This window comes from Pelobates fuscus, chromosome 12, assembly GCF_036172605.1.
Source record: "Pelobates fuscus isolate aPelFus1 chromosome 12, aPelFus1.pri, whole genome shotgun sequence".
NCBI classification, from domain to species: domain Eukaryota; kingdom Metazoa; phylum Chordata; class Amphibia; order Anura; family Pelobatidae; genus Pelobates; species Pelobates fuscus.
Window position 1 is genome coordinate 94999304 of NC_086328.1, and position 27861 is coordinate 95027164.

A 27861-nucleotide genomic window follows, 5' to 3' on the forward strand; every position below is an offset into this window, starting at 1 on the left:
TAGATGAATCGTTGTGTGCACAGAGTATGTGAAGTAGTGTGTGTGTGTGTGTGTAGTGCACGTGAAGCAATGTGTGTGCAGAGTAGGTGAAGCAGTGTGTGTAGTGAGGATGAAGCAGTATATGTGTGCGTATGCAGTGCAGGTGAAGCCGTACGTGTGCAGAGTATGTGAAGCAGTATGTGCGCAGTGCAGGTGTAGCAGTGTGTGCAGAGTGGTATGTGAAGCAGTACGTATATGCAGTGCAGGTGAAGCAGTGTGTGCAGTGCAGGTGATGCGGTATATATGCAGTGCAGGTGCAGCAGTATGTGAAGCAGTATGTATATGCAGTGCAGGTGCAGGTGCAGCAGTGTGTGCAGAGTGGTATGTGAAGCAGTACCTATATGCAGTGCAGGTGAAGCAGTGTGTGCAGAGTGGTATGTGAAGCAGTACGTATATGCAGTGCAGGTGAAGCAGTGTGTGCAGTGCAGGTGATGCAGTGTATAAGCAGTGCAGGTGAAGCACTGTGTGCAGAGTGGTATGTGAAGCAGTGTGTACAGTGCAGGTGAAGCAGTGTGTGCAGCGTGGTATGTGAAGCAGTACGTATATGCAGTGAAGGTGAAGCAGTGTGTGCAGTGCAAGTGATGCAGTGTATATGCGGTGCAGGTGAAGCAGTGTGTGCAGAGTGGTATGTGAAGCAGTACGTATATGCAGTGCAGGTGAAGCAGTGTGTGCAGTGCAAGTGATGCAGTGTATATGCGGTGCAGGTGAAGCAGTGTGTGCAGAGTGGTATGTGAAGCAGTACGTATATGCAGTGCAGGTGAAGCAGTGTGTGCAGTGCAGGCGATGCAGTGTATATTCAGTGCAGGTGAAGCAGTGTGTGCAGAGTGGTAGGTGATGCAGTGTATAAGTAGTGCAGGTGAAGCAGTGTGTGCAGAGTGGTATGTGAAGCAGTACGTATATGCAGTGCAGGTGAAGCAGTGTGTGCAGTGCAGGTGATGCAGTGTATATTCAGTGCAGGTGAAGCAGTGTGTGCAGAGTGGTATGTGAAGCAGTACGTATGTGCAGTGCAGGTGATGCAGTGTATAAGTAGTGCAGGTGAAGCAGAGTGGTATGTGAAGCAGTACGTATATGCAGTGCAGGTGAAGCAGTGTGTGCAGTGCAGGTGATGCAGTGTATATTCAGTGCAGGTGAAGCAGTGTGTGCAGAGTGGTATGTGAAGCAGTACGTATGTGCAGTGCAGGTGATGCAGTGTATAAGTAGTGCAGGTGAAGCAGTGTGTGCAGAGTGGTATGTGAAGCAGTACGTATATGCAGTGCAGGTGAAGCAGTGTGTGCAGTGCAGGTGATGCAGTGTATATTCAGTGCAGGTGAAGCAGTGTGCAGAGTGGTATGTGAAGCAGTACGTATATGCAGTGCAGGTGAAGCAGTGTATATGCAGTGCACAGTGTACAGTGCAGGTGATGCAGTGTATATGCAGTGCAGGTGAAGCAGAGTGGTATGTGAAGCAGTACGTATATGCAGTGCAGGTGATGCAGTGTATATGCAGTGCAGGTGAAGCAGAGTGGTATGTGAAGCAGTACGTATATGCAGTGCAGGTGAAGCAGTGTGTGCAGTGCAGGTGAAGCAGTGTGTACAGTGCAGGTGATGCAGTGTATATGCAGTGCAGGTTAAGCAGAGTGGTATGTGATGCAGTGTATATGCAGTGCAGGTGATGCAGTCTCTGCCCTCTCCCCGTTCAGTCACAGCTGATCTAAGCTGAGCTTTGCGCTGGGATTTCAGCAGGTCTGAGATCTGGCTGCTGATTGGAGCAGCTGCCATACAAACCCTCTCCACCTTAATCGGCTTTCAGCTCCTGGACGCGACCCACTTGCAAATTAATCACCTTGGGATCATTCAGTTCTTCCCAAAGAGGAGAAGAAAGCGCTGTGCTCACTTACATCACACTGAGCGAGGACACCCAGAGCCAGGACCTGTCTGGGGTTAATATGATCCTTCCTCTCCTGCTGCTAACTGTTTAGGAGGCAGAACTTTGCACCAGATGGACGTGGGACACAATGTATCAATGTTTCTAACACAATGCTGCTCTAAGAGGTCATTACTGAGCACCATGGAGCATCACACTGCTGATGTGTGAGGTCCCCAGTGACCTGCCTGGACTCTCTTGACCTTGCAGTCAGTGTGGTTAATGTCCACTGGCAAACAAGAATGGAAGAACCAACCTCTGCTCATAGGACTTCTGAGTATCCAAGGTAAAGCTACCCCAAGGGACATCACTAGGATTTCCAGAGGAATAGATGAAGTCTCTTTGGAAAGACTTGCTCTTTCTGGGAGACAAAGTGAGAAGAACAGCTCTGGATAAGAAAGAAATCACCCTGTCTGATTTATGGTCTTCAGCTTTGGAGAGGCAGAGGGGTGTTTCTTCAGGCAAGAAGCCATGGTCGTGAACATCTCCAATCAAACCTCCCACCATGTACCTCCTGAAGACTCTCACTATAACTATCTGGCTTTGGTCTTTGGGCTCCTTCTCGTTGTCATTATTATCTGTGGAAATGTGTTGGTGTGTCTAAGTGTCTGCACAGAGAAAGCTCTAAAAACCACCACTAATTATTTCATAGTCAGTCTGGCTGTGGCTGACCTGCTCCTGGCTGTGTTGGTTCTACCCCTCTATGTGTACACAGAGGTAAGTGAGTAACCCACTACACTTACCTGTAGCTCTGTTACTGTACCTTGCAGGGCTGAACTGATAACATTGCTCTACCATAAGATGAATCTTTTGTGAGCACACATTGGGAAAAACAGTATGGGTGTAGAGAGAGAGAGATTATTATAAGGATGAATACATACATTCCATTTGTTTTTGTTTTTTTATCTGTTTACCATATTGTAGGTTTTATCTGTGAAATGATGGGAAAAAACATTGTTTTAGCCTGAAGGAAAGAGCAATATCTGTTGCAATAAATGTGACAACTTCTAATTTAAGAAGATAAATACCAGTTTACAGCTTGCTAGTAAATGTGTTAACATCTTCTCTAATATGTATTTTTAAACAAAAAATGTAAACACTAAGACTATCTCTGTGCTTCTTTTGTTTATTTTGCAAATGTATTTATCTTTTCCTTCTTTCCTTACTTCCCATCTCTTGCCTGCCACCCCACACCCCCATCCCCATCCCCATCCCCTTTCTCTTTCTTTTTTTTTTTTTGTTCTTACTTTTTTTTAGGAAACTTCTATCAGTGCATATTCAAGGGTTGGGCAGGCGAATCTTAAATTAATATCACATTTTTAAAAAGCTTAAGATTCATAAGACGAGATCATTAAGGGCTGTGTTGTTGAGATGGCTTTAGTAGGATTGCAAAGACCCGGGTTTACTTGTCTGAGTGTCATAAAACTAAAGACAGCAAAAATGTGTTATATGGGGTCAGTATTGGTTTTGATGTAACCATGCAGTATATATTTTTTAAAGTTTCTCCAATTAAAGAGGGCTCACCGTCACCCTGATCTCAAGCCCTGTCATACTCTGCTATGCTTATTCTAACATTTCTCATGTTTTTTTAGTTTCTAGGGGGTATGTGGACTCTCAGCCTTGTCCTTTGCGATGCCCTAATGACTATGGACGTCATGCTTTGTACTGCCTCCATCTTTAACCTCTGTGCAATCAGTGTGGACAGGTAAGTGAATGCTGTTTTTGGGTACCAGGTCCAACTTCCTAACACTGGCCAATCGCAGACCTATAGCATCACAACCGTGATAGTAGTAGACACAATTATAGAAATAATTATGGTGTAAATGTAGTGAATGACTGTCCCCATTGTTAAGCCACGACTTATGATCTTCTTTGATGTGAGTATCTGTATTCTTAAAGCTATAGTGCCCCTGCCCAGACCCCCATTTTCTCAAAAAAATTATAAAATAAAGACTTTACTTACCTTTTACCAGCACCGAGGCTGCCACGGTGCAGGTCACCTCTCAGCCTCCTGCAACATCATTGAAGAGGCTATGGTCGGATTCAATGCTTCTCTTAGAGAAGCATTGATGATCTGATGCACAAACACAGAGAGCTCTGCACACTTATATAAGCTACTCCGTAGAAATTGTATTCAATGCTTTCATATGGGCTTTTGCATTACATGACAGAGTGTTACTTGTCAGAACAGTGGATGTGCCTCTACTGGGCGTCAGGAAGACTGCCAATACACGTAGATTTAAGCCCACAATGAAAACATTGCAGTATTAAAAAAACTTAAACGACAGTGCCGCTGCAGCCATACCACTTCATTGAGACAAAATGGTTTGGGTGACTATCCCTTTAAGGCCTCAGGAAAACACCTCTCTGTAATGATCATAGATATGTATCCACACCATATCCCATCACTATGAAGAATAATCCAGATTTTGCTGGACCATATGTGAAATGTCCATTTGGCGTGATTTGCATTCTGTGCAAGTTGTGTAAAGTCATCGGTTATTGCACATTTTTTTACCTTATAATAAGCTGCAGAATATTTTGGAACTTTATGGAAACTATTAATAACAGGAGATTGTAAGAAGCAGTGTCTGATAATGCGGGGCCAATTGCAAAATACACAGGAAAGATAGGTCATTTTTTGTTCTGCTATTTTCTATTCAGCTCAAAACTTTTTTTTTTTTAAATAATTTTCCTGTCTAAATGCTCTACTTCATGTTCTAGAATATCTCTTTTTTTTTGTTGTATAACCTGTGTGAATAAGACAGTTTCAATCACGCGTCTTCTCACTCTTGTCCTCCGTATGTCGAGGTCATGTTTCCTGTGCCTTTAATCTCTTTTTTTTTTTATCTCTTTGTGACTGGTGAAAGGATTTACTGGGGAAAAAAAATGAACAATTCAGTTGATGTCTTTAAGCCACTTTCTTTAGTCAGAAGAATACATACTAGAATAATTCATATAAAATTAGATTAGATTGGCTTCTAAATCCTCAGACATGGGCAGAAGAGCCATTTTTCTCTTAAAATTACACCTTTTGTAAATTACCTGAGCCTTTCTTGTGTTTTTCTGTGATCCACAATTGTATGGCAGCATTCAGAGAAATGTCTTAGGAGTCAAGAGATGGTAGTTAGAAACTGGTTGTGATTTCGTTTTGTACAAGTCAAACCATCGTAAGGGCAGAGCACTCTAGCTAAAGCTAAGTGACCTGGTCATTACCCAAAGACAAAGCCCCTAACAAAGATGAGATAATGAGAGATTAGAAGAAGTCCCCAAAATGAGGACAACCTCTTGGGCTGAGAATCCCAGTACCTGCACTCTGACTCACAGAACAGTGAGGAACCACAGACTACCAAGGAGTCATTTTTCAAGGGCCGTGCAGGGAGATCTTTTGATCTACGTACTGGCCCGACGGGTTGCCCGATCAGTACCAGAGACCCATCCTGTTCTTATGTGACACCACCCTCAGGTGGCGCCTAGGGCATATGCCATGCCTGCTATGTCCTAGATACATCACAGAATTTGTAATATTATTATTTATATAGCGCCATCAGGTTCCGTAGCGCTGTACAATGTTTTTTTTTTTTATCCCTGTTTTTTTTGTGAGGCATGAAAAATAAAATGAAATGTAGAAATCTACAGCTTTATATCCCGCAGCATGGTACCTCTATCTTAGCTCCCTGTCAATCAACTGTACGTTCTGTCGAGCAGGGTCCTTACTAACCTATTGATCCTCTAACGTTCTGTAATTGTATAATCTATTGTTTCATTTCCCCCCTTTTGGTAAAGCGCTGCGGAATATGATTTGGTGTTGCCCTGTCTGAACAGGATTATGATGTAACTTGCTAAATCTTTGAAATAAATTGAAAAGAAAATAAAGCATCTCTTTAAAAAAACAAAAAAAAAACAACAGGTTAAACCAAGTTAACTGATTCTCAATATTTATTCACGGATGTAATTTACTGAGAAGTGAGATTTACGGACAAGTGAGAGTTCCCCAATAATACCCCTTATCAAAAAGAGGCACTATCCAAGCAATACAGAGCTCTGTTTTCTAGAGCTCTGGGAAGCTAATTTAATTTTTTAATAGCAGGTAAACCTACACTCTGTGAGGTCAGTTTTTACTAGAGAAGGTAATACTATAATCCCCTCTTTTACAACACAGCGGCAGAATTTCTAGGCCGTTGACTGGCTTTAGAAGAGGATAGGTGTGACTCTAACTACTCTTGAGAAAAATGCTCACAATTAAATCTTTTTAAGATAAATATTCCCTTTGTAAAAATAAATATTCTTCTATTCCTTTTCATGATGTCAGTCGTTAAGAGCCTAATATATGGTTTTACACCTGGTGTTGTTGACCAATCTTTTGAAAGCAATTTCTAGCGTGGATAATTAATGTAAGTCATTAGCTCTTAAACGTTAATTAGATGCTCATTTGTAACTCTGGAGCAGTCTTAAAGGATGTTCATCATAATTACTCCCTTAATGACATACAATACAGAACCTTCACAGACCTCTGTGAGTTTATCCACTAAACAAGGAATTGGGAAAATTTAACAAGTAAAATTCCACATTTTAGGAAAATCAACTCATCTGTTTTCCTAAAATGTGAAATTCCATTGTCAAATCTCCATAGTTCTCTGGTTAGAAAATATACTCCTGAGAACGCCAAATTCTCAGTTCATTCTTGCTATCCCCATTTCTTACTTTATAGATGCACAGGAAGCATGTGTCTATACTCTTGAAACCTTGTGTTAATCTTATGTCATTCTAATGTACTCGTTGTAATGTACAGGTGAGAATTGTTGGGAATTAATTAATTAATGTGAATTAATTTTGGAAAAATTCTGTAATTCAGTTTTGCTTTCAATTGCGCTGTTTTGGTCTGAAACTTAAAATTTACTTTGGAATTTCTTAGAATTCCCAACGATTTTCGTTTTAGTAAATAACCCTGATCATTTTTTTTTTAACTCTTCATTTATTGTATTTATTTGGACCTCCCATGTGTTGTCTCCCACGAGTGTCCACTGTACATTAGGGGAAAGCTAGCTCAAAAACATTTTGACACTGGGATAATTGTATTCTATTCTTATAAATGAGAAACTTACGGATTGTCTCAGCTAGCATTTGAATAAATGACACTGGTAAGAAATTAAAACTTCTTCTCCAGGTTTTATATTTCCTTATCCTTCTGGCAACCAACTCAGAGGCCAAATATCAAAGTACCATATTATAGTATTATTATGATTATAATTTTTAGTATTATATATGAAGCACAAACATATTCTATAAGTTTTGATTGTGGGTTTATAGGTGCATTTTAACACTACTTCGGGGGACAATGAGATGGGTCATTGTCTTTATAGGGCATTATCTGTATTGAGTGATCTCTCATCTGATATTACCTCTGACATCAAAAATGACATTTGACCCCATCTGTATAGGCAACTATATAAGGCAACTAATATAAGGCAATTTATACTAAAGCATAGTCTCTGAGCATATCTCTGAGCATAGTGCGTTATCATAGAAATATTCATCTGATCTCAATCATTAAATTGTTCTTACATTTAAAGTAAATATATTACAATATGATAAAATAAGACTTTTAGAGGTATTTTACTTTTTTAATACACTTTCAGTCTTTTTGGAGTTAATACATCATTACTGCTATTGCCGTTGTTAAAAATACAGTTTACACAAATATCCTGCAGAGTTTTTAAAATGTCCTATACATTTTAATAGAGATAGAAGTAAGTACAATATGTATGATGCTTTTCTTTTGGATTTTTAACAGCTTTTATATCCAATATTTTTGCTGGTACTGCGATATTGTTGAGTTAATGTTCTTGTGTGCTGCATTCCGAGATCAGAGGTCTAGTGCTTCTCTATGGTGTATGTTGCATTTCCGATAGAGGAACTCATTAGGTTCTACGTATTGTGGCTGGCCATATGTTGTTGAAGAGCTTTACATCTACTTTATCCCATTCTTATCCCAATAATGACCTTGTTTGGTAGGATTTGTTCTTGAGCAATTTGACCATGTATACATTGTCTGATAATCTTGTACTGGCAGCTGCTTTGGATTTTCCATGAATTAGACGCAAGTATCATGTTAATAAAACTGTTTGTCCTCCGCATTATCTATGGTTATGAATTTTTAACGTCATCCAGTACTATACAATTATTTACTCTGGGTTAATCTAGGTAGGAGTCAATTGACTTCCTGCACCGAACCGTGATACTTGACAAACTCACTTAACTATCTAAGAGTATAAACGTGTTTCCAATCTTCTAGAACAATTCCAGGCAAGTTCTGCAAGTTAAAGAAACTATAGGGTCAGGAACACTCATACCATTTAGATGGCTTGCCGCCTCTTGCCCTCCTTAAAGGGTAAGAAAGCCTACCTAATTTCCCCAATCCGCCTGCTTGCCTGACATCATCAGAATTCATGAGCTCAGCCAATCCAATGCCTACCCATAGGAAAAGCATTAAACTGGCTGAGATTGTCAAGGAGGCGGGGCTGGGGGAAACCCTGGCTTGGACAATTAGCATTTCCTCATAGAGATCCATTGAACAAATGCATCTCTATAAGGAAAGTTCAGCATCTCCATGCAGAGTGTGGAGACACTGAATTCCACGTGCAGCACTGCCCCAGGAAGCACCTCTAGTGCCAGTCTGAGGAGTGCATACTGAAGGTGTCCTTAGGGAGCAATGCAAAAACTACCTTTTCTCTGAAAAGACAGTGTTTGTATTTAAAAACAACAACCTGCAGGGACATACTATTCTCATCAGAACAACTTCAATAAGCTCTAATTGTTCTGGTGACTATAGTGGTCCTTTAATATGTTTTTTTTTTTTTTTTAAATGGTTGTATCTTTGCTAGAAAGCTCTTAAACTCTCCTGTTTTCTATCATAAAAGGGACACTATAGTCATCAAAACAACTTTAGCTTAATGAAGCAATTTTTGTGTATAGATCATGCCTCAAGTTTCACTGCTCAATTTTCTGTCATTTAGGAGTTAAATCACGTTTGTTTCTGTCGATGCAGCCCTAGCCACACCTCTCCTGGCTGTGACTCACACAGCCTGCATGAGAAAATAAAATAGTTTAATTTCCAGCCAGATGTAACTTCCTTTAATAGTTTTTATCTCCTGCTCTGTAAATTGAACTTTAATTACATACAGGAGGCTCCTGAAGGTTCTAGCAAGCTATTAACTGTACAGGATATAATAAATTCTAAATTAAACAGAATTTGCTATAAAGGATGTATAAACATTAGATGACTCTTTACAGGAAGTGTTTATGAAGGCTGTGTAACTCACATGCAGGGAGGTGTGACAAGGGCTTCATAAACAAAGTGATTTAACTCATAAACGGCAGAAAATTGGGCAGTGAGACTGGAGAGGCATGATCTATACACCAAAAGTGCTTCATTAGGCTAAAGTTGGTTTGGTGACTATAGTGTACCTTTAACTCAAAATGGTGATTTTTTTTTTTTTCAAATCTAAATTCACATTGATTTGTGACTCTTGTCACGCCAATATTTTGTGTTCTTGGCGATCATTAACCACATTGATTCTTATAAAATTCACATGAAGAATTGTATACTTGGCTCTATAAAATGTTTAAGAAAGATCTGCTCTACTTATCTTACAGATTCATCGCTGTGTCCATCCCACTACATTATAACAGGCAGCAGGTAGACAACCGACAACTCTTTCTTATTTCCACCACATGGATTTTTGCATTTGCTGTTGCCTCTCCTGTCATTTTTGGACTCAACAACGTGGCAGGTCGGGATCCAAACGTATGTAAACTGGAGGATAATAACTATATAATTTATTCCTCTGTCTGCTCATTCTTCATCCCGTGTCCCATTATGGTTGTTCTATACTGTGCTATGTTTCATGGACTTCGCAAGTGGGAGGAGACAAGAAAGGCCAAGTTGCGGAGTCACATGTCTCCTGGACCTGGACGAAAGCCACAGTGCCCTAACCTCTTAAGGGATAGCAGTCATACAGACAGCAAACTGGATGAACTCCACCTCTACGCTCAACAAGATTGCCCTTTTTCAAAGTCTTATGTGGACAATGGCCATGGAATACAGACCGTAGCCTACCCACCACTCAAATACTCAAATCGCACGGAACCAGAAAGAAAACATGCCAAGATCAATGGACGAGAGAGAAAAGCCATGAAGGTGCTCCCGGTTGTAGTGGGTGAGTCACAATTAAAAGGAATATTTAGATGTTGTAAGGTCATACAAGGTCTGGGTACTGAAACAAGTGGTCTATAATTCAAACTCATCACCAAATACATAAACAGTTTGACATCTGCTTATCACCCTTTGATCTCTCCTATACATGCTCTCCTCCAAACAGCTATTGAAAGAGACAGTAATGCTTACAAAATAGATTGTTATTATTATGCATTTAGGTTAGGGATATAAGGAAGATACATAATTCACCCTCAGCCTAGAACTTGATTAGTGGAGCTGAGCAGGTGGCGATTTCACTACATCCAATCAAATAGAAAACACATAGAGGGGATTAAATCATACATTATAGTAAACAACCAACGGATTGTCAGAATAATCTGCTGCTAAAAAGTATTGTTTGCTTGAATTCACAACTTATCATAAATAACAAAATGTTCAAATCCTTATTGCCAATTATTGCGAAGCCGTATAACAGGATGTGTTCTGTTTTCTTTAAATGACATATATTGCAAATTATGCATTTGCAATATTATTAAATGCTTACATTACATATATTCCAGACAGCCTTTGGTAAAAAGTAAGAACAGACAATTAAATAGAGACATGACGGAGCTCTAGCTAGTGTCCGTTGAATGTTTTGTCACATTTGTCAAAATTCACAAGTGTTCGTCCCATTCATTCTGCAAATGTTTGGCCAACTTTTATTTTTTTTTACTTTGCTGTTGTGCAGTAAGGGACTTCACTGTGGACATTAACAAGCATAATACAAATGTATGATCCCCATCACCTGCGTGACAGGATAAGTAAAACACAAAACAACATGTGGGAGTGACCAGGATCTCCATAAAATCCTGCAGAGAAGTGGGAATAGGTGTTAATCATTACTTACAAACATGGGGAGAATATCCCATGCATCAACTTACTATTGTCCACTTTGTAATAGAATTATGCACAAATGTGTCTCAGCTGGGATGAACAAATCAAATGCCTTTGCATCTGCATCTGGATTATTCAAGTCGTCAAGGATTTCTGTGTCTGGTCATATTTAATGAATACGACTCCATAGGTCGATCTGCTCAGGCGCATTTGTGCATAAGTCTACTTTGTAACAAGAGTCTGATTGTAAAACACCTCATACTGGTACTAGACTCTCTCTGTGCTTCACTCTTCATTCGGACACTCTGTTGGAGGTTTAGGTTCATGAGAAGGTGAAGTAAGTTCATTCAACGTTTTTGTCAGAGAATCTGAGATGCTTTTCATAATTCCATTACTTTCCATCACTTTCAACCCACCACACTGCACACTCGTTCTCACAAAACATCAGACCCTATCCATGCCTCTTTCTACAGAAACTCAAAAGCAAAAGTTAAAGGAGCACATATTTCGAGGGTGTTTGTAAGCGAATTACAGAAATAGCAAACAAATATATTCCTAGACCCATACTTTTAAAACCTAACTTTTATTACTAATAGTACAAAGTAAGTCACCAAAAAAGAAAAAGATAAAGAACACAATACAATTAAGAGTATTAAAAAGATAGCTAGAAAAAGTAGTCTATAAAGTGTGTGTATATGTGTATATATATATATATATATATATTAAAGCAGGGGTCCTCAAACTCCGGCCCCCCAGATGTTGCTGAACTACAACTCCCATGATTCTCTGTTTTGAGGATCCCTGTATTAAAGGGACACTATAGTCACCAGAACAACTGCAGGTTATTGCATAATCACTCCTTTCAGGCTTTTTGAGGTCTTTTCAGAGAAAATGCAGTGTTTACAGTACAGCCTAGCGATAATTACACTGACCACTCCTCAAATGGTGCTTCCTGGGGCAGTGCTGCACACTGTGCAGTACTGCAATTCAGTGTCTCCATCCTGTGCATGCAGTCACTGAACTTTCCTCATAGAGATGCATTGATCATTGTTTCAATGTATCTCTATTAGGAGATGCTGATTGGCCAGGGCTATGTATAACTTGTGCTGGCTCTGCCCCTGATCTGTTCCTTGACAGTCTCAGCAAATCCTATGTGAAAGCATTGTGATTGGCTCATAGAATCACTTCTGATGATGTCAGGTATGCAGTCAGGCAGGGGCAGCAGCTGTAGACTTGAATTCAAGTTAGATTCTACCATATTTAGGGAGGCAAGGAGGTATCAGAGGGGCTAGATGGTGGTTTTAACACTATATAGGGTCAGGAATACATGTTTGTGTTCCTAGCCCTATAAGCACACCAGGTGAGCTAGCAGCTAAAAACAATGTACCAAAATGGCCAGAGTAAATATTTCCCACAGAAGAATTGCAATAATACAAAACTCTAACTAAGATTATTTCCTAAAATGATACATTAATGGTAACATTCTAAGAGCAATACCTTTGAGGGCATCTAAATGTCTGCACTGCACATTGTCTAGTGAAACAACCTATGACTGTCCCTTTGAGGGCAACTAAGCTGACAGCAAGAGAGTGCTATAAAATCTGTCTCTATATTAAACTAGCCAAGGTGGATCCTGGGCTTGGTGTCAGGAGGTTGGGGCGCCGCATGGAGCAGGCAAATTGTTGTGACAGGGCCCAGAAGGTGGCTGACTGACCACCTCACTGCACCCCCAATGCATGCACTTATCAACCAAGATAGTGTAGGCTCCTTCTTAGCTGGACAGCAGGTGCCTACTCTCCTGAAATACAGTGTGTTTGGGGGTTAGAGGAGGCTGGCAGCAGCGGAGGGGGAGCTCTGCTCTTCTTCCAGAATATGTGTGTCTCTCAGTGAGATTGTGTAACTGTCAGTGAGTGTTTGACTGTCGGTGAGTGTGTTTCTGTTAGTGAGTGTGACACACACTTCAATGACAGACACAAACTCTCACTGATTTGAAACACACTCACTGATAGACACACTCACTGACTGAAACACACACTCACAGACAGTTACACACTCACTGACATCACATACACTCACTGACAGACGCACACTCTCTAATTTCACACACACTGACACACTCTCTCAATGACAGTGAGTGTGTGTCTGTCGGGGTGAGTCAAATCAGTGAGTGTGTGTAACTGTCATTGAGAATGTGTGTCTTTCAGTAAGAAAGCGTGACTGTCAGTGTGTGTCTGATTGTCGAATAACAAAAATGGGTGTGGCTTATAGATGGGGAGGTGGAGTCATTGACATAGAAACATTGCTATTGAAACAATTGTTTGATGAAAAATGGGTAGAACTATTTGAGTTAAAGGCATATCGCTATAACAAATATGATGGTTACCATGCAACTGCCCTCCCACGGAGGAGGTTCAGTAATACAATGAGTTGTATTGCAGATATGTAGACAAATTGCTACATTAAAGAAATGTCCACATGATCAATACAATGGGCAAAGTAGTTATAAGAGATCTTAGGTGTAACGGATTGCTCATCATGCATTAAGTAAATGGATAGTCTGAAGATAAAAGAAGATTATTACCCTAAAATCCAATGATAAAGAATTGGCCATGAAGTGTTGTATTGATTGTCTAACAAAATGCATCCATTTTACAGCAGTAAAGAACAAAGGGGGATGGGGAAGGGGGAAGAAAAAATTGCAAGCTTGCTGGTCAAACGACATACACCTCACATAATCGAGGCTACCAGACGAGAATCCCAAAATTAGGAGACTGACAGCTAAATGCTGACTCTAAATAAAAATAATAATGAAAATAAATAAATAATAAATAAAAAAAGGCAGTAATTACAAACCCTACTGCAAAGTGTATGAAGCTGTTATAATAATGGCCAATGAAGACATGAGTATGCATTTAAGAATTAGTGCAGTTAAAGGAAACTCAATCGAAAAAAAGGTGGATTATTACCTAAAACGCAGAACCTTTGTTGAAAAAAGTAACAAAGGGCAGTCCTAAGGCAGTCCTAAGGAACGTATAAACAAAAAATGAAAAAAAAAAGTGTGTGTGTGTATATATATATATATATATATATATATATATATATATATATATACACACACACACACACAAAAACATCTCGCAGATTAAGATCCACAAGGATCCCACAAGAATATCCCTCTAGTTTATGAATTATCAGTTAGGAAGTTGCATGTCAGATAGGTATCATAAACCTCATGGTAAATTCAGTCCATGATAAAATTTAAATTAAAACCTCAAATCATCCTGCATAACAATTAAGTTGCAAACTGGACTAAAAGAAAAAAACAGGAGAGCAGAAGAATGGTGCTAATTAGGACTCAAAAATAATAAAAGTACGGGAATATAGTGATAATTGGTAACAAAGTATAAATAAAAAATTAGTAGAGTAGTAGTGTCAATATAAATTATTCAGGAATGAATGGTGTGAAGTTACATTCCTCATTCAACCCTTTAGGTTCCATGGTTTAAAATGTATAAATCCATTTGGATTCTTGTTTAACTAATGCCGAATTAAAGTTGCCTTTATGGGAATACATGCTTAATTTTACAATCGCTTAAAATGTGAGATTATCAGGATTACCATAATGAAAGTTTACGACATGTCTGGCAAGAGAAGTGACATAGGACATCTTGATAGAGCTGATATGCTGTAGAATTTGGGGTCTGAACCGTTGAAATTTTTTTCCAATGTATTGTAAATTGCAGCTACAAGTGATCAGGTATATTATGCCCGTGGAGCTGCAATTGATGAAATATTTAGTGTATACCACTTCTGCTGTTTAAGAACAGAAGATAAATTTGGGGGGTTTAATGTAGTCACAGGCTTTGCAGCCTCTACATTGGAACGTTCCCTTAGTTGCAGTTTACCATGTTGGATTAGGCTTCAATGGTTGCAACTGTTGGTAAACAAAGACTGATGGCAAATTCCCATCCTATGCGACTTTGTTTCAGTGTTTTATCACAATTATGCCGACTAACCAACAACTTGAGAGAATTGGATCCTTGCACAAATTCCCTGCCGGCATCAAGTAAATTGTCAGACTGTTTTCAAGGAAACTATGTTTCCACTAGTCCTGTAGTCTATTCAAAAATGTGTTGAGACTATTTTAATTATGCTGGAAGGTTCCTCACTAGTGATGTCCCGAACTGTTCGCCAGCGAATAGTTCCTGGCGAACATCGTTTGTTCGCGTTCGCATTCGCCACAGATGGCGAACACAAGTGCTGTTCGGTCCGCCCCCTATTCGTCATCATTGAGTAAACTTTGACCCTGGCCTGTACCTCACAGTCAGCAGACACATTCCAGCAATTCAGCAGCAGACCTTCCCTCCCAGACCCTCCCACCTCCTGGACAGCATCCATTTTACATTCATTGTGAAGCTGCATTCTTAGTGAGAGTAAGGACAGTGTAGCTGCTGCTGATTTGATAGGGAAATTGATAGCTAGGCTAGTGTATTCAGTGTCCACTACAGTCCTGAAGGACTCATCTGATCTCTGCTGTAAGGACAGCACCCCAAAAAGCCCTTTTTAGGGCTAGAACATCAGTCTGCTTTTTTTTTTTCTGTGTAATGTAATTGCAGTTGCCTGCCTGCCAGCCTGTGTGTCAGGCTCACAGCATATACTGTGCCCACTTGCCCAGTTCCACCACTCACTCACTGGTGTCACAATAGCTTGCATTTAAACAAAAAAAACTTTTTTTAATGTAGTATAATAGCAGTCAGTTTCCTTCACTAGTGTGCGTTTCAGGGCCTGCCCAGTGCCACCACTCACTCACTGGTGTCACAATAGCTTGCATTTAACAAAAAAAAAACTTTTTGGACTGTAATATAATAGCAGTCAGTTTCCTTCACGAGTGTGCGTTTCAGGGCCTGCCAGGGCACAGTGTCACACCAGTGCAAATCATATCTGGTGTAACAGTAGTGTACATTTAAAAAAATAATAATAATTTTGACTGTAATAGATTGAATAGCAGTTAGTTGTCTGCCAGCGTGTGTGTCAGGCTCACAGCGTATACTGTGCCCACTTGCCCAGTGCCACCACTCACTCACTGGTGTCCCAATAGCTTGCATTTAACAAAAAAAAACACTTTTCGGACTGTAATATAATAGCAGTCAGTTTCCTTCACTAGTGTGAGTTTCAGGGTCTGCCAGGGCACAGTGTCACACCAGTGCCACTCATATCTGTTGTCACAGTAGCTTGCACGCATAGTACCACTAATCGAAAAAAAAATGACAGGCAGAGGCAGGCCACCCCGCAGGGGCCGTTGTGGTCGTGGTTCTGTGATTCCCTTTGGGCCTAGAATAATGCCCAGTGTTCAGAGGCCACGTACCCTGAACTTGAAAAGTTCTGAGGACATAGTTGACTGGCTAACACAGGACACCCAATCTTCTACAGCTTCCGCTCGGAACCTCGACGCACCATCCTCCTCCAGCTTAGCTTCGGGCACCTCTCAAGTTACCACTCGCCCGCCTGCCGCCACCACCAACACTAGCACCACAGCCGCTTCACTTGGTATGTCAGAGGAGTTATTTACACATCAGTTGGAAGAAATGAGTGATGTGCAACCATTATTGCCAGAGGATGTAGATAACAGGGATATGTCTCAGTCAGGCTGCATTACACACGTACGGTGTGATGATGATGATGTTGTACCCACTGCTGCTTCCTTTGCTGAGTTGCCAGATACAAGTGAAGCGGTTGATGATGACGATGCGTCCGTGGATGTCACGTGGGTGCCCGCTAGAAGAGAAGAAGAACAGGGGGAAAGTTCAGATTGGGAGACAGAGAGGAGGAGGAGACGAGTTGGAAGCAGGGGGAGGTCGTCGCAAGGAGCTGGTGGCACAGTCAGACAGCATGCATCGGCACCCGGGGTGAGCCAGACAGCACGCCAATCAACGCATGCTGTTGCCACCACCAGAATGCCGTCATTGCAGAGCTCAGCAGTGTGGCATTTTTTTTGTGTGTCTGCCTCTGACAACAGCGATGCCATTTGCAACCTGTGCCAAAAGAAACTGAGTCATGGGAAGTCCAACACCCACCTAGGTACAACTGCTTTGCGAAGGCACATGATCGCACATCACAAACGCCTATGGGATCAACACATGAGTACAAGCAGCACACAAACTCAAAGCCGCCATCCTCCTCCTGGTCCAGCATCTTCAGGCATGTTAACCACTGCTGTCCTCCTTGCCCCCTCTCAACCATCCGCCCCTCTGTCTCTCGCCTTGAGCAGTTCCTGCTCATCTGCCCACAGTCAGGTGTCTGTCAAGGACATGTTTGAGCGTAAGAAGCCAATGTCACAAAGTTACCCCCTTGCCCGGTGTCTGACAGCTGGCTTGACTGAACTCTTAGCCGGCCAGCTTTTACCATACAAGCTGGTGGAGTCTGAGGCGTTCAAAAAATTTGTAGCTATTGGGACACCGCAGTGGAAGGTACCCGGACGAAATTTCTTTGCACAAAAGGCAATCCCCAACCTGTACTCGATTGTGCAAAAGGAAGTAATGGCATGTCTGGCACACAGTGTTGGGGCAAGGGTCCATCTGACCACTGATACCTGGTCTGCAAAGCATGGTCAGGGCAGGTATATCACCTACACTGCGCATTGGGTAAACCTGCTGACGGCTGCCAAGCATGGAATGCGTGGCTCTGCAGAGGAGTTGGTGACACCGCCACGACTTGCAGGCAGGCCTGCTGCCACGTCCTCTACTCCTCCTACTCCATCCTCTTCCATAACCTCCTCGGCTGAGTCCTCTTCTGCTGCTGCGTCTTGCTCCACATCAACGGCACCCCCCCAGCTCCCCAGGTACTGTTCCACATCCCGGATACGGCAGTGTCACGCCGTCTTGGGATTGACTTGCCTGAAAGCAGAGAGTCACACCGGACCAGCACTCCTGTTCGCCCTGAACGCACAGGTGGATCAGTGGCTGACTCCGCACAAACTGCAGATCGGCAAAGTGGTTTGTGACAACGGAAGAAATATGTTGGCGTCATTGCATTTGGGCAAGTTGACACATGTGCCGTGCATGGCACATGTGTGTAATCTGATCGTACAATGCTTTGTGCATAAGTACCCAGGCTTACAGGACGTCCTTAAGCAGGTCAGGAAGGTGTGTGGCCATTTCAGGCGTTCCTACACGGCCATGGCGCACTTTTCCGATATCCAGCGGCAGAGGCGGCTCTAGACTTTATGAGGCCTTAGGCGAAACACAAACATGAGGCCCCACTAACAAAAAAGTGTCACATATACACATTGATGCACTGTCTACCTGTGTATGTGCCTGAGAGTGTGTCTGACAGAGAGTATCCTTGTGTGTGCGAATGTATGTCTCTGTGAGCATGTTTGCGTTTTTGTCTGAGACCCTATGTGTATGGGGTAGCTGATGGTGAGAGGAAGCGGGGGGTGTGATGGTGAGAGGGAGCGGGGGGTGTGATGGTGAGAGGGAGCGGGGGGTGTGATGGTGAGAGGGAGCGGGGGGTGTGATGGTGAGAGGGAGCGGGGGGTGTGATGGTGAGAGGGAGCAGGGGGGTGTGATGGTGAGAGGGAGCAGGGGGGTGATGGTGAAAGGGAGCAGGGGGGTGATGGTAATGTGAGCGGGAGCGGGGGTGATGGTAATGTGAGAGGGAGTAATGTGAGAGTGAGAGGAGGTAATGCGAGAGTGAGAGGGGTAATGCGAGAGTGAGAGGGGGTAATGCGAGAGTGAGAGGAGGTAATGCGAGAGTGAGAGGGGGTAATGCGAGAGTGAGAGGGGGTAATGCGAGAGTGAGAGGGGGTAATGCGAGAGTGGGGGGCTAATGTGAGAGTGGGGGGCTAATGTGAGAGTGGGGGGCTAATGTGAGAGTGGGGGGCTAATGTGAGAGTGGGGTGGGGGGCTAATGTGAGAGTGGGGGGCTAATGTGAGAGTGGGGGGCTAATGTGAGAGTGGGGGGTAATGTGAGAGTGGGGGGGTAATGTGAGAGTGGGGGGGTAATGTGAGAGTGGGGGGTAATGTGAGAGTGGGGGGTAATGTAATGTGAGAGTGGGGTGTAATGTGAGTGGGGGAGGCTGAGGGTGGTGACGGAGGGTTATGCTGAGGGTGGTGATGATGAGGGTGGTGGGGGGTAATGCTGAGGGTGGTGAGGGGCGATGCTGAGGGTGGTGAGGGGCGATGCTGAGGGTGGTGAGGGGCGATGCTGAGGGTGGTGATGCTGAGGGTGGTGGGTGGTGAGGCTGAGGGGGGTGAGGGGGGGTGATGTTGAGGGTGGTGGTGGGTGGTGAAGCTGAGGGTGGTGAGGGGTGAAGCTGAGGGTGGTGAGGGGTGATGCTGAGGGTGGTGGGAGGTGAGGCTGAGGGTGGCGGGGGTTTATGGGGGATGGTGAGGCTGAGGGTGGTGGGGGTGAGGCTGAGGGTGAAGGGGTAATGGTGAGGGTGGTGGGGGTGAGGCTGAGGGTGGGGAGGGGTGATGGTGGTGGGGGTGAAGCTGAGGGTGGTGGGGGGTGATGGTGGTGAGGCTGAGGGTGGTGATGGTGGGTGATGGTGGTGGGGGTGAAGCTGAGGGTGGTGGGGGGTGATGGTGGTGAGGCTGAGGGTGGTGATGGTGGGTGATGGTGGTGGGGGTGAGGCTGAGGGTGGTGGGAGTGAGGGTGGGGAGGGGGTGAAGCTGAGGGTGGTGGGAGTGAGGGTGGGGAGGGGTGATGGTGGGGAGGGGTGATGGTGAGGGTGGTGGGGGGTGATGGTGGTGAGGCTGAGGGTGGTGATGGTGGGTGATGGTGGGGGGGGTGAGGCTGAGGGTGGTGGGGGGTGATGGTGGGGGTGGTGGGGGGTGATGGTGAGGGTGGGGAGGGGTGATGGTGGTGGGGGTGAGGCTGAGGAGGGGTGATGGGGGTGGGGGTGAGGCTGAGGGTGGTGGGGGTGGGGGGTGAATCTGAGGGTGATGGTGGTGGGGAGTGAGGCTGAGGGTGGTGGGGGGTGATGGTGGTGGTGGGTGGTGAGGCTGAGGATGGTGGGGGGTGATGGTGGTGGGGGGTGAAGCTGAGGGTGGTGGGGGTGATGGTGGTGGTGGGGGTGAGGCTGAGGGTGGTGGGGGTGATGGTGGTGGTGGGTGGTGAGGCTGAGGATGGTGGGGGGTGATGGTGGTGGGTGGTGAGGCTGAGGGTGGTTGGGGTGATGGTGGTGGGGGTGAGGCTGAGGGTGGTGGGGGTGATGGTGGTGGTGGGGGGTGAGGCTGAGGGTGGTGGGGGTGATGGTGGTGGGGGGGTGAAGCTGAGGGTGGTGGGGGTGATGGTGGTGGTGGGGGGTGAGGCTGAGGGTGGTGGGGGTGATGGTGAGGGTGGGGAGGGGTGGTGGGGGTGAGGCTGAGGGTGGTGGGGGTGATGGTGGTGGGGGGTGAAGCTGAGGGTGGTGGGGGTGATGGTGGTGGTGGGGGGTGAGCCTGAGGGTGGTGGGGGTGATGGTGAGGGTGGGGAGGGGTGGTGGGGGTGAGGCTGAGGGTGGTGGGGGTGATGGTGGTGGGGGGTGATGGTGGTAGTGGGGGTGAGCCTGAGGGGGGTGGGGGATGATGGGGAGGGAGAGCCTACCTTTCCCTGGTGGTCCAGTGGGCTCCCTGGTGGTCCGGTGGCCACTGCTCACGGTCTGCAGCTCCTCAGAGCTGCAGACTGTGTAATCTCGCGAGATTTCAGAGCGTTGCCGTGGTAACCCGCGGCAACGCTCTGATTGGCCAATTCTCGCGAGTCACATGGTCTGCAGCTCTGCACACTGCGGAGCTGCAGACCAGTGTCTGCGGTGGCTGGCCGGGCAGCCAGGAGGGGCCTCGCACCCGGCGGCATACCGGGCAAGCCGCCGGGCCCCCTCCTGGTGTCAGGTCCTCGGTCACTGACCGAGGACCTGACACACTCTGCCAACAGGCGGTTTAGGCGGCCGCGAGGCCCCCGCCAGCGCGAGGCCTTAGGCGGCCGCCTAAACCGCCTAATTAGAGAGCCGCCTCTGTCCAGCGGCGAAACAACATGCCAGTGAGGCGCTTGATTTGCGACAGCCCGACACGTTGGAATTCAACACTCCTAATGTTCGACCACCTGCTCCAACAAGAAAAAGCCATTAACGACTATTTGTATGACTGGGGTGCTAGGACAGCCTCTGCAGAGCTGGGAATTTTTTTGCCACGTTACTGGACGCTCATGCACAATGCCTGTAGGCTCATGCGTCCTTTTGAGGAGGTGACAAACCTAGTCAGTCGCACCGAAGGCACCATCAGCGACATCATACCATTTGTTTTCTTCCTGGAGTGTGCCCTGCGAAGAGTGCTGGATCAGGCCGTAGATGAGCGTGAAGAGGAAGAGTTGTGGTCACCACCACCACCAGGAACAGCCTTATCTGCATCGCTTGCTGGACCTGCGGCAACGCTGGAAGAGGATTGTGAGGAAAAGGAGTCAGAGGAGGAATGTGGCTTTGAGGAGGAGGCGGAAGACCAACCACAACAGGCATCCCAGGGTGCTCGTTGTCACCTATCTGGTACCCGTGGTGTTGTACGTAGCTGGGGGGAAGAACATACCTTCAGAGAGATCACTGAGGACGAGGAACAGGACATAAGTAGCTCGGCATCCAACCTTGTGCAAATGGGGTCTTTCATGCTGTCGTGCCTGTTGAGGGACCCTCGTAGAAAAAGGCTGAAGGAGAACGACCTGTACTGGGTGTCCACGCTACTAGACCCCCGGTATAAGCAGAAAGTGCCTGAAATGTTACCGAATTATGGCAAGTCGGAAAGGATGCAGCAGTTCCAAAATCAATTAAAAAGTATGCTTTACACAGCGTATAAGGGTGATGTCACAGCACAACGGGAATCCAACAGGGGAAGAGGTGAAAGTAATCCTCCTCCCACGACCAAGCCGGCAAGGACAGGACGCTTTACAGACGTGTTGTTGATGGAGGACATGCAGAGCTTACGCATCGCCACAGCCCTTCGGGGTCCACCCTCAGAGAACGACTCGACCGACAGGTAGCAGACTACCTCGCCTTAACTGCAGATATCGACACTCTGAGGAGCGATGAACCCCTTGACTACTGGGTGTGCAGGCTTGACCTGTGGCCTGAGCTATCCCAATTTGCGATAGAACTTCTGGCCTGCCCCGCTTCAAGTGTCCTGTCAGAAAGGACCTTCAGTGCAGCAGGAGGTATTGTCACTGAGAAGAGAAGTCGCCTAGGTCAAAAATGTCTAGATTACCTCACCTTTATTAAGATGAATGAGGAATGGATCCCGAAGGGACTGACAGTGGGCGATACATTAGACTAAAAAAGGCCTGATGAGGGGGACTACTTAACACACCACTCCTATCTGGTGGCACATTAGATTGCACGTGCAGTGCCCCAAAGCATGTTTTTCTATCTCCCGCTTCCTAAAATCGATGCCTTATATACACGTCCCCTGATAGGGGACGTAACAGGTTTGATAGGAATAGTACTACTTAACACACCTTATAATAACGCAGAGAGAGGCAACGCAGAGAGAGGAGTCTGAAGAAGAGGAGTCAGAGGAGGAAGGTGGCTTTGAGGAGGTGGAAGACCAAACACAGCAGGCGTCCCAGGGGGCTTGTTGTCACCTTTCGGGGACCCTTGCTGTTGTACGTGGCTGGGTGGAGGAAGAGACCTTCAATGACATCAGTGAGGACAAGGAACGGGACATGGCTAGCTTGGTATCCAACCTTGTGCAAATGGGGAGTTTGCGGTTGTGCAAATGGACTGTTTGCAGTTGTTTGCGGTGCGTTAAACGGGGAGTTTGGTCTGTCACTGTGAAGCGGGTTTAACCCTTACACTACCTGATCGATACAACATCATACCTGATGTTTTAAAGCACGTTATTCCAAACAATTTAGGAATGTTAGGTGATTTATGCCCTTTATGGATTAAAACCAGACTCTGCATCAACTATGTAATTTTCCATGGGAGTTTTGCCATGGATCCCCCTCCGGCATGCCACAGTCTAGGTGTTAGTCCCCTTGAAACAACTTTTCCATCACTATTGTGGCCAGAAAGAGTCCCTGTGGGTTTTAAAATTTGCCTGCCCATTGAAGTCTATGGCGGTTCGCCCGTTCGCGAACATTTGCTGAAGTTCGCGTTCGCCGTTCGCGACATCACTATTCCTCACTATACTTTCTCCATAAAATCCATTTAACTTTGTGCAACCTTTACCTTATATGCTTTTCTTAATCTTGTATGCTTTTCTGTATCTGGGAGATGATTGAGTTTGTACAGTTCCTGACTCAATTATCTCCCAGGCCCAAGGGAGGAGTTTATGTGTAATTGCATGGAGACCCCCTGCTGCGAGTTTGTGTATAACTTGGCTGTACCATGTCCCATTAAAATATATTCCAGTTGTACTCCCAGAACTATGTGTCGTCTAGTTACTGGAAATGGAAAGGGCTAATCCCTGCTCCAGCTTGTCCCAGCATGGAGGATTCAGCAGGGAAAGTCCTTGTAAGGACTAGAGCTCCCAGGACTGTGTGTTGTCCAGTCCCTGGGGGTGGATAGAGCTAGCCCCCTAGCCTGCTCCAGGATGGAGAGGCTCCAGGAACCCAGTCAAGCCACGGCAACTGGTGCAGAAGCACTGAGGTTTTTCCCCTGTTCCTGCTAGGAAGCGGTCCATGGCGGAGGTACCCAGTCAGGGTACAGGGAGTTCTGCTACAATGCCTTTTTGAGATGGAAATGAAAGGCTGCATACAATGAAAAGGGAAACATAGAAATGTGTCTCTCTCCCACATACATGGGATTAATATATTGTTTTTGTGATATTCGCCAAGTTTAGGCTTTTCATTAATAAGGTTCATCTGGCCCGAAAGAGCACTCCTACAAAGAATCAAGGTCTATACACTCACCTACACAGTGATGGACCATGGCCCAATTCTATGTTCCTCTATGTGACCAACAAACTTAACAATACAATGATCAGGGTACCCATTTACCTCAAGTTGACACTGAGGTGTGGGGTTAGCAAAAAGAAGAAAATATGTAAATTTGCTGCTGTCTGTGATTAAAAGGTGTGTTATATGACAGTAATTACGCTTTTTATAGTGTTTAGTTTTTAACCACACGCACAACTCATGCGTTGAAAGGAATAACTGTGAATTTCACATGAAGATACATCATCCCGCATAAATTACATATACTTGCATTACTTAAATAGAGGTGTTAATTTGCTCAGTGCTTCTTTAATCAAATGTATATTAGTTTGCTGCCATAAATGACATAAAATTGTATTAGCTGTAGTCAGCGTCATTAAGTCATTATAGAAATGTTACATGTGTAAACCATTAGTAATGCTGCATGTGAGGTGCGTGGCGTAGTTAAGCTAAATATATCTGTAAGCTTAATGCACAGAGCATCAACGTGCCTGTACTTTATTACTCAGTACGGATTTGTACATGTCTGTCGACCATATGCCTTTGTCTACCAGCATCCCACTTCATATCAAGAGCAGCTATATTCCTTTTCTCTTACTTGTTACACCTCTTTCAACCTCACAGCCACCTTGCTGGGTCCTCAGTAAGTGATGAGGTCCATTTAGGAATACTAAGTGTTTGGCTCTGGAACTGAAATTCCTAAGTTACTCTCTCCTACCATGGAGCTATTTTCTTATAGGAGTTCAAAATGTGTACAAGTATATTGCAGAACACCACATAGTAAAAAAAGCTGAAATGGTTACTGTGCTTAATGAGCCCCTTTCTGGAGTTGTCCCAGTGGGTCCATATATTCCATCACATGGTTTGCTCCAATACCCCTGCACAGCTAGCACAATGTCATTATAGCAGCTATTGTAACGACAGGCAGTATCACAGTATATCTCATACGGCAGGCACAGAGATACTGAGTGGTTAAGGTAAGGAGATCTGGAAGCCATTACCCTAAGCCCCCTCCCAATTTGACGTAACCCTAAGCCATAAGTACAATTATATAAAAATAAATGAATGTATTTTACTCACATTTGATTGAGCGGTATATCGTTCAAATATCTGTGCATGGGTGGTATAATTCCCATCAGTTATACTTGAAAAAGCCTTTTATTGGCAGTATTTGTTTTATTTCTTTAGCATTAAAGTATATTTGGTTTTCACTTATTATATATGTGTTAGACTATTTATAACACTTTTTATGCTTTTTAATAGTTTTTTAAATAGTTTTAATTTTTTTATTTTTTTTTCAATCTTTATTTATCGTTTTTTTTTTCCCCAAGTTTGTATGGGATTACAGTACGTGAAAGGAAGGACATGACATATCAGGTGTAAAGCCGTAAAGAGTCTTGAGACAACATTGCCAGGAATGGGTTATACATTATGCAATATACCGTAGGTGTACGTCAGGGCAGATTCTGGGCATGAAAATAGGATTTGGTTCATCCTTTCACTGACTCCTCGTCTTGTATAACCAGATTGCATAATTCACCTTACATGAGCCTTGTATCGGTTGTACCATGTAGTAGCACAGAAGTGATCTTATGAGGCTTATGCTAAGTACGAGGTACTGCCCCTGGTTATTATTCGGTGGTCTGCAATTGTTTTGTTCAGGCGGTAAAATTCTTATATTGCCCTAGAAAGGAGTGAGCCAGGGTAACGATGCTATTGTACAGAAAACACAATATGTGTGTACACCAACCAAAGAGTAATAAGTGCTTAATTTATATCAGCAGAAAGAAACTTTCCTGTATAGGATAAGATTTCAGTAGTATCCCAGAAGACTTCCTCCCGTCTTCCACACAATATAAACAAAGAAAAGGGGATGATCTGCTGAACCAATCACAAATAAAACAACATAGCGTATAACTGTGTATATAGGCAAATTGTAGAAATTGCATTCACAAATGGCCACTCACACTTTCACAGAAGTTTGCAAGCCTTGAATTTTTTTTCTTTTCAGAATAGGAGTTCCAAATCTTCTATCTGGGTTAGGATCTCCATAGATATGTGTGCTCAAGAAGAAAGTATAATAAAAATAGTATAATAGTCCCTCTATGTCACTGATTACACTACACTGATGATTTTAAACCTTGATGTAAGTTATTAAATACTTGTTTTATACCTCACTCTGAACGTGCACCTTCATTTTATTATACTTTCTTCTTGAGCACACATATCTATGGAGATCCTAACCCAGATAGAAGATTTGGAACTCCTATTCTGAAAAGAAAAACATTTCAAGGCTTGCAAACTTCTGTGAAAGTGTGAGTGGCCATTTGTGAATGCAATTTTTACAATTTGCCTATATACACAGTTATACGCTATGTTGTTTTATTTGTGATTGGTTCAGCAGATCATCCCCTTTTCTTTGTTTAGCGATGCTATTGTATCTGATATCTCCCTACCTGTCCTTGGGTTGTCTTGGTGTGGGCTCTGGGCTGCCTTGCATTGCATCTCGAGCTTGTGTGCTACTAGTGTGAGAGTCAGGTTATGCAGGCCTGGGCAGTACATCTCTTGGTGTCTTGCGCTATATAGGTATGTCTACCAAAGAACTGGCATAATGTTGGTACACGTAGTGGGCTGGGCCAAAAACTGGGGTTAACCTCATCATTGTGCCCATCTATATTGCGTCACCTTTGCTGTCTGTATCTTTGCTAGTAGTCCCTACTCGTAGGTATTGTCTATTTGATGGTTTGGGTCCAAAGCTGATGGCACGTTTTAAATAGTTTTTAACTATTTTATTTGCTCCTGGCACATCCAACTTCAATTTTGGACAACTACATGGTGGGGATTATACCACCCATGCGCAGGTATTTGAGCGATATACCGCTCTATCAAATGTGAGTAAAACACATTCATTTAATTTTATATAAACTTTACTTACAGTGAGCACTATTGTATATCTCTTTGTTTTTTATTTAACCATCTGTACGCTGAGACACTGGCCTTCAGAGTTTTATATCCATCAGTGGAAATTGTAACGCTGTAAGCTATTTTACTTAAAGCTAGTTTAAGCTCTACAAAATGTGAGTGCAATTCCAATCATTACACTAGTATGAGTTTTATCTTCCTGATTAAACACACTGCACTATTATCTTTTATTTTGCATCTTTTGACATGTTATAAAGGGCCTTAATCAAGAATTAATACTTGTGATCATTTAACTGTGAATATTGAACTTTATACGTTTATTTAATATTTATTCCATGTATATTTATTTACTAATTTTATCTTTAGATCCATCCATTGTGTGTTTTATGTTGTTATTATTTATGTTTTGAGAGTATCCATAAATCCAGAGTTTGCTGCCTATATTTTGTTCTTCTAGTGTTTATCCCTACCTATGTTTATGTCTAAACCAAGAGTACCTACAATACTAATGAACCCCTAGCCCTAAACCACCCTTACTTTATCTTAGTGGTGCCATTCAGAAAGGGACCATTCAGTGGTGTAGTTTAAGGGTGGGTGCGGTCTGCCCCGGGTGTCTGGTGACAGAAGGAAACACAGCAAACCCCTTGCTTGGTGTCTGTTTGAAGTGGCTGCTCTGTGGGACAGTGAGGTAGCTGCTGGGATCATTCTACATTGATTTCCCAGGTCCCTTGCGTGCCATGTACTGTTCCTGGTGCTGGGATATGACGCCATCCACTGGAAACAGTACAGAGCAAAAGTGAGCTGGGAAATCCGTGCACAGAGATTGATCTGACAGTCTCATATACACTCTTAGTTACATCCATACACACACAGAATTTTTATTTTAAAAATGACAGGAAGAGCTGGAGTGGAACCTGATCCAGGGTGGATGCTGCTAAGAGTGTATATGAGACTGTCTGTGTGTATATATAAATGAGTGTATTCAAGTCTGTGTGTGTACATTA

The 27861-nt window shown here is 43.9% G+C and overlaps 1 protein-coding gene across 1 annotated transcript in view; it reads left to right on the top strand.

The window, feature by feature from the left end:
- The first annotated feature begins 1850 nt into the window (after positions 1-1850).
- Positions 1851-27861, top strand: part of DRD4 (dopamine receptor D4) — a 50767-nt gene continuing 24756 nt past the window's right edge. Inside the window, exons 1-3 of the mRNA XM_063438748.1 lie at positions 1851-2658; positions 3534-3646; positions 9598-10160. Of these exons, the coding sequence (XP_063294818.1) occupies positions 2362-2658; positions 3534-3646; positions 9598-10160 (973 nt within the window). The 5' untranslated portion in view covers positions 1851-2361. The remainder of the gene's footprint in view (positions 2659-3533; positions 3647-9597; positions 10161-27861) is intronic.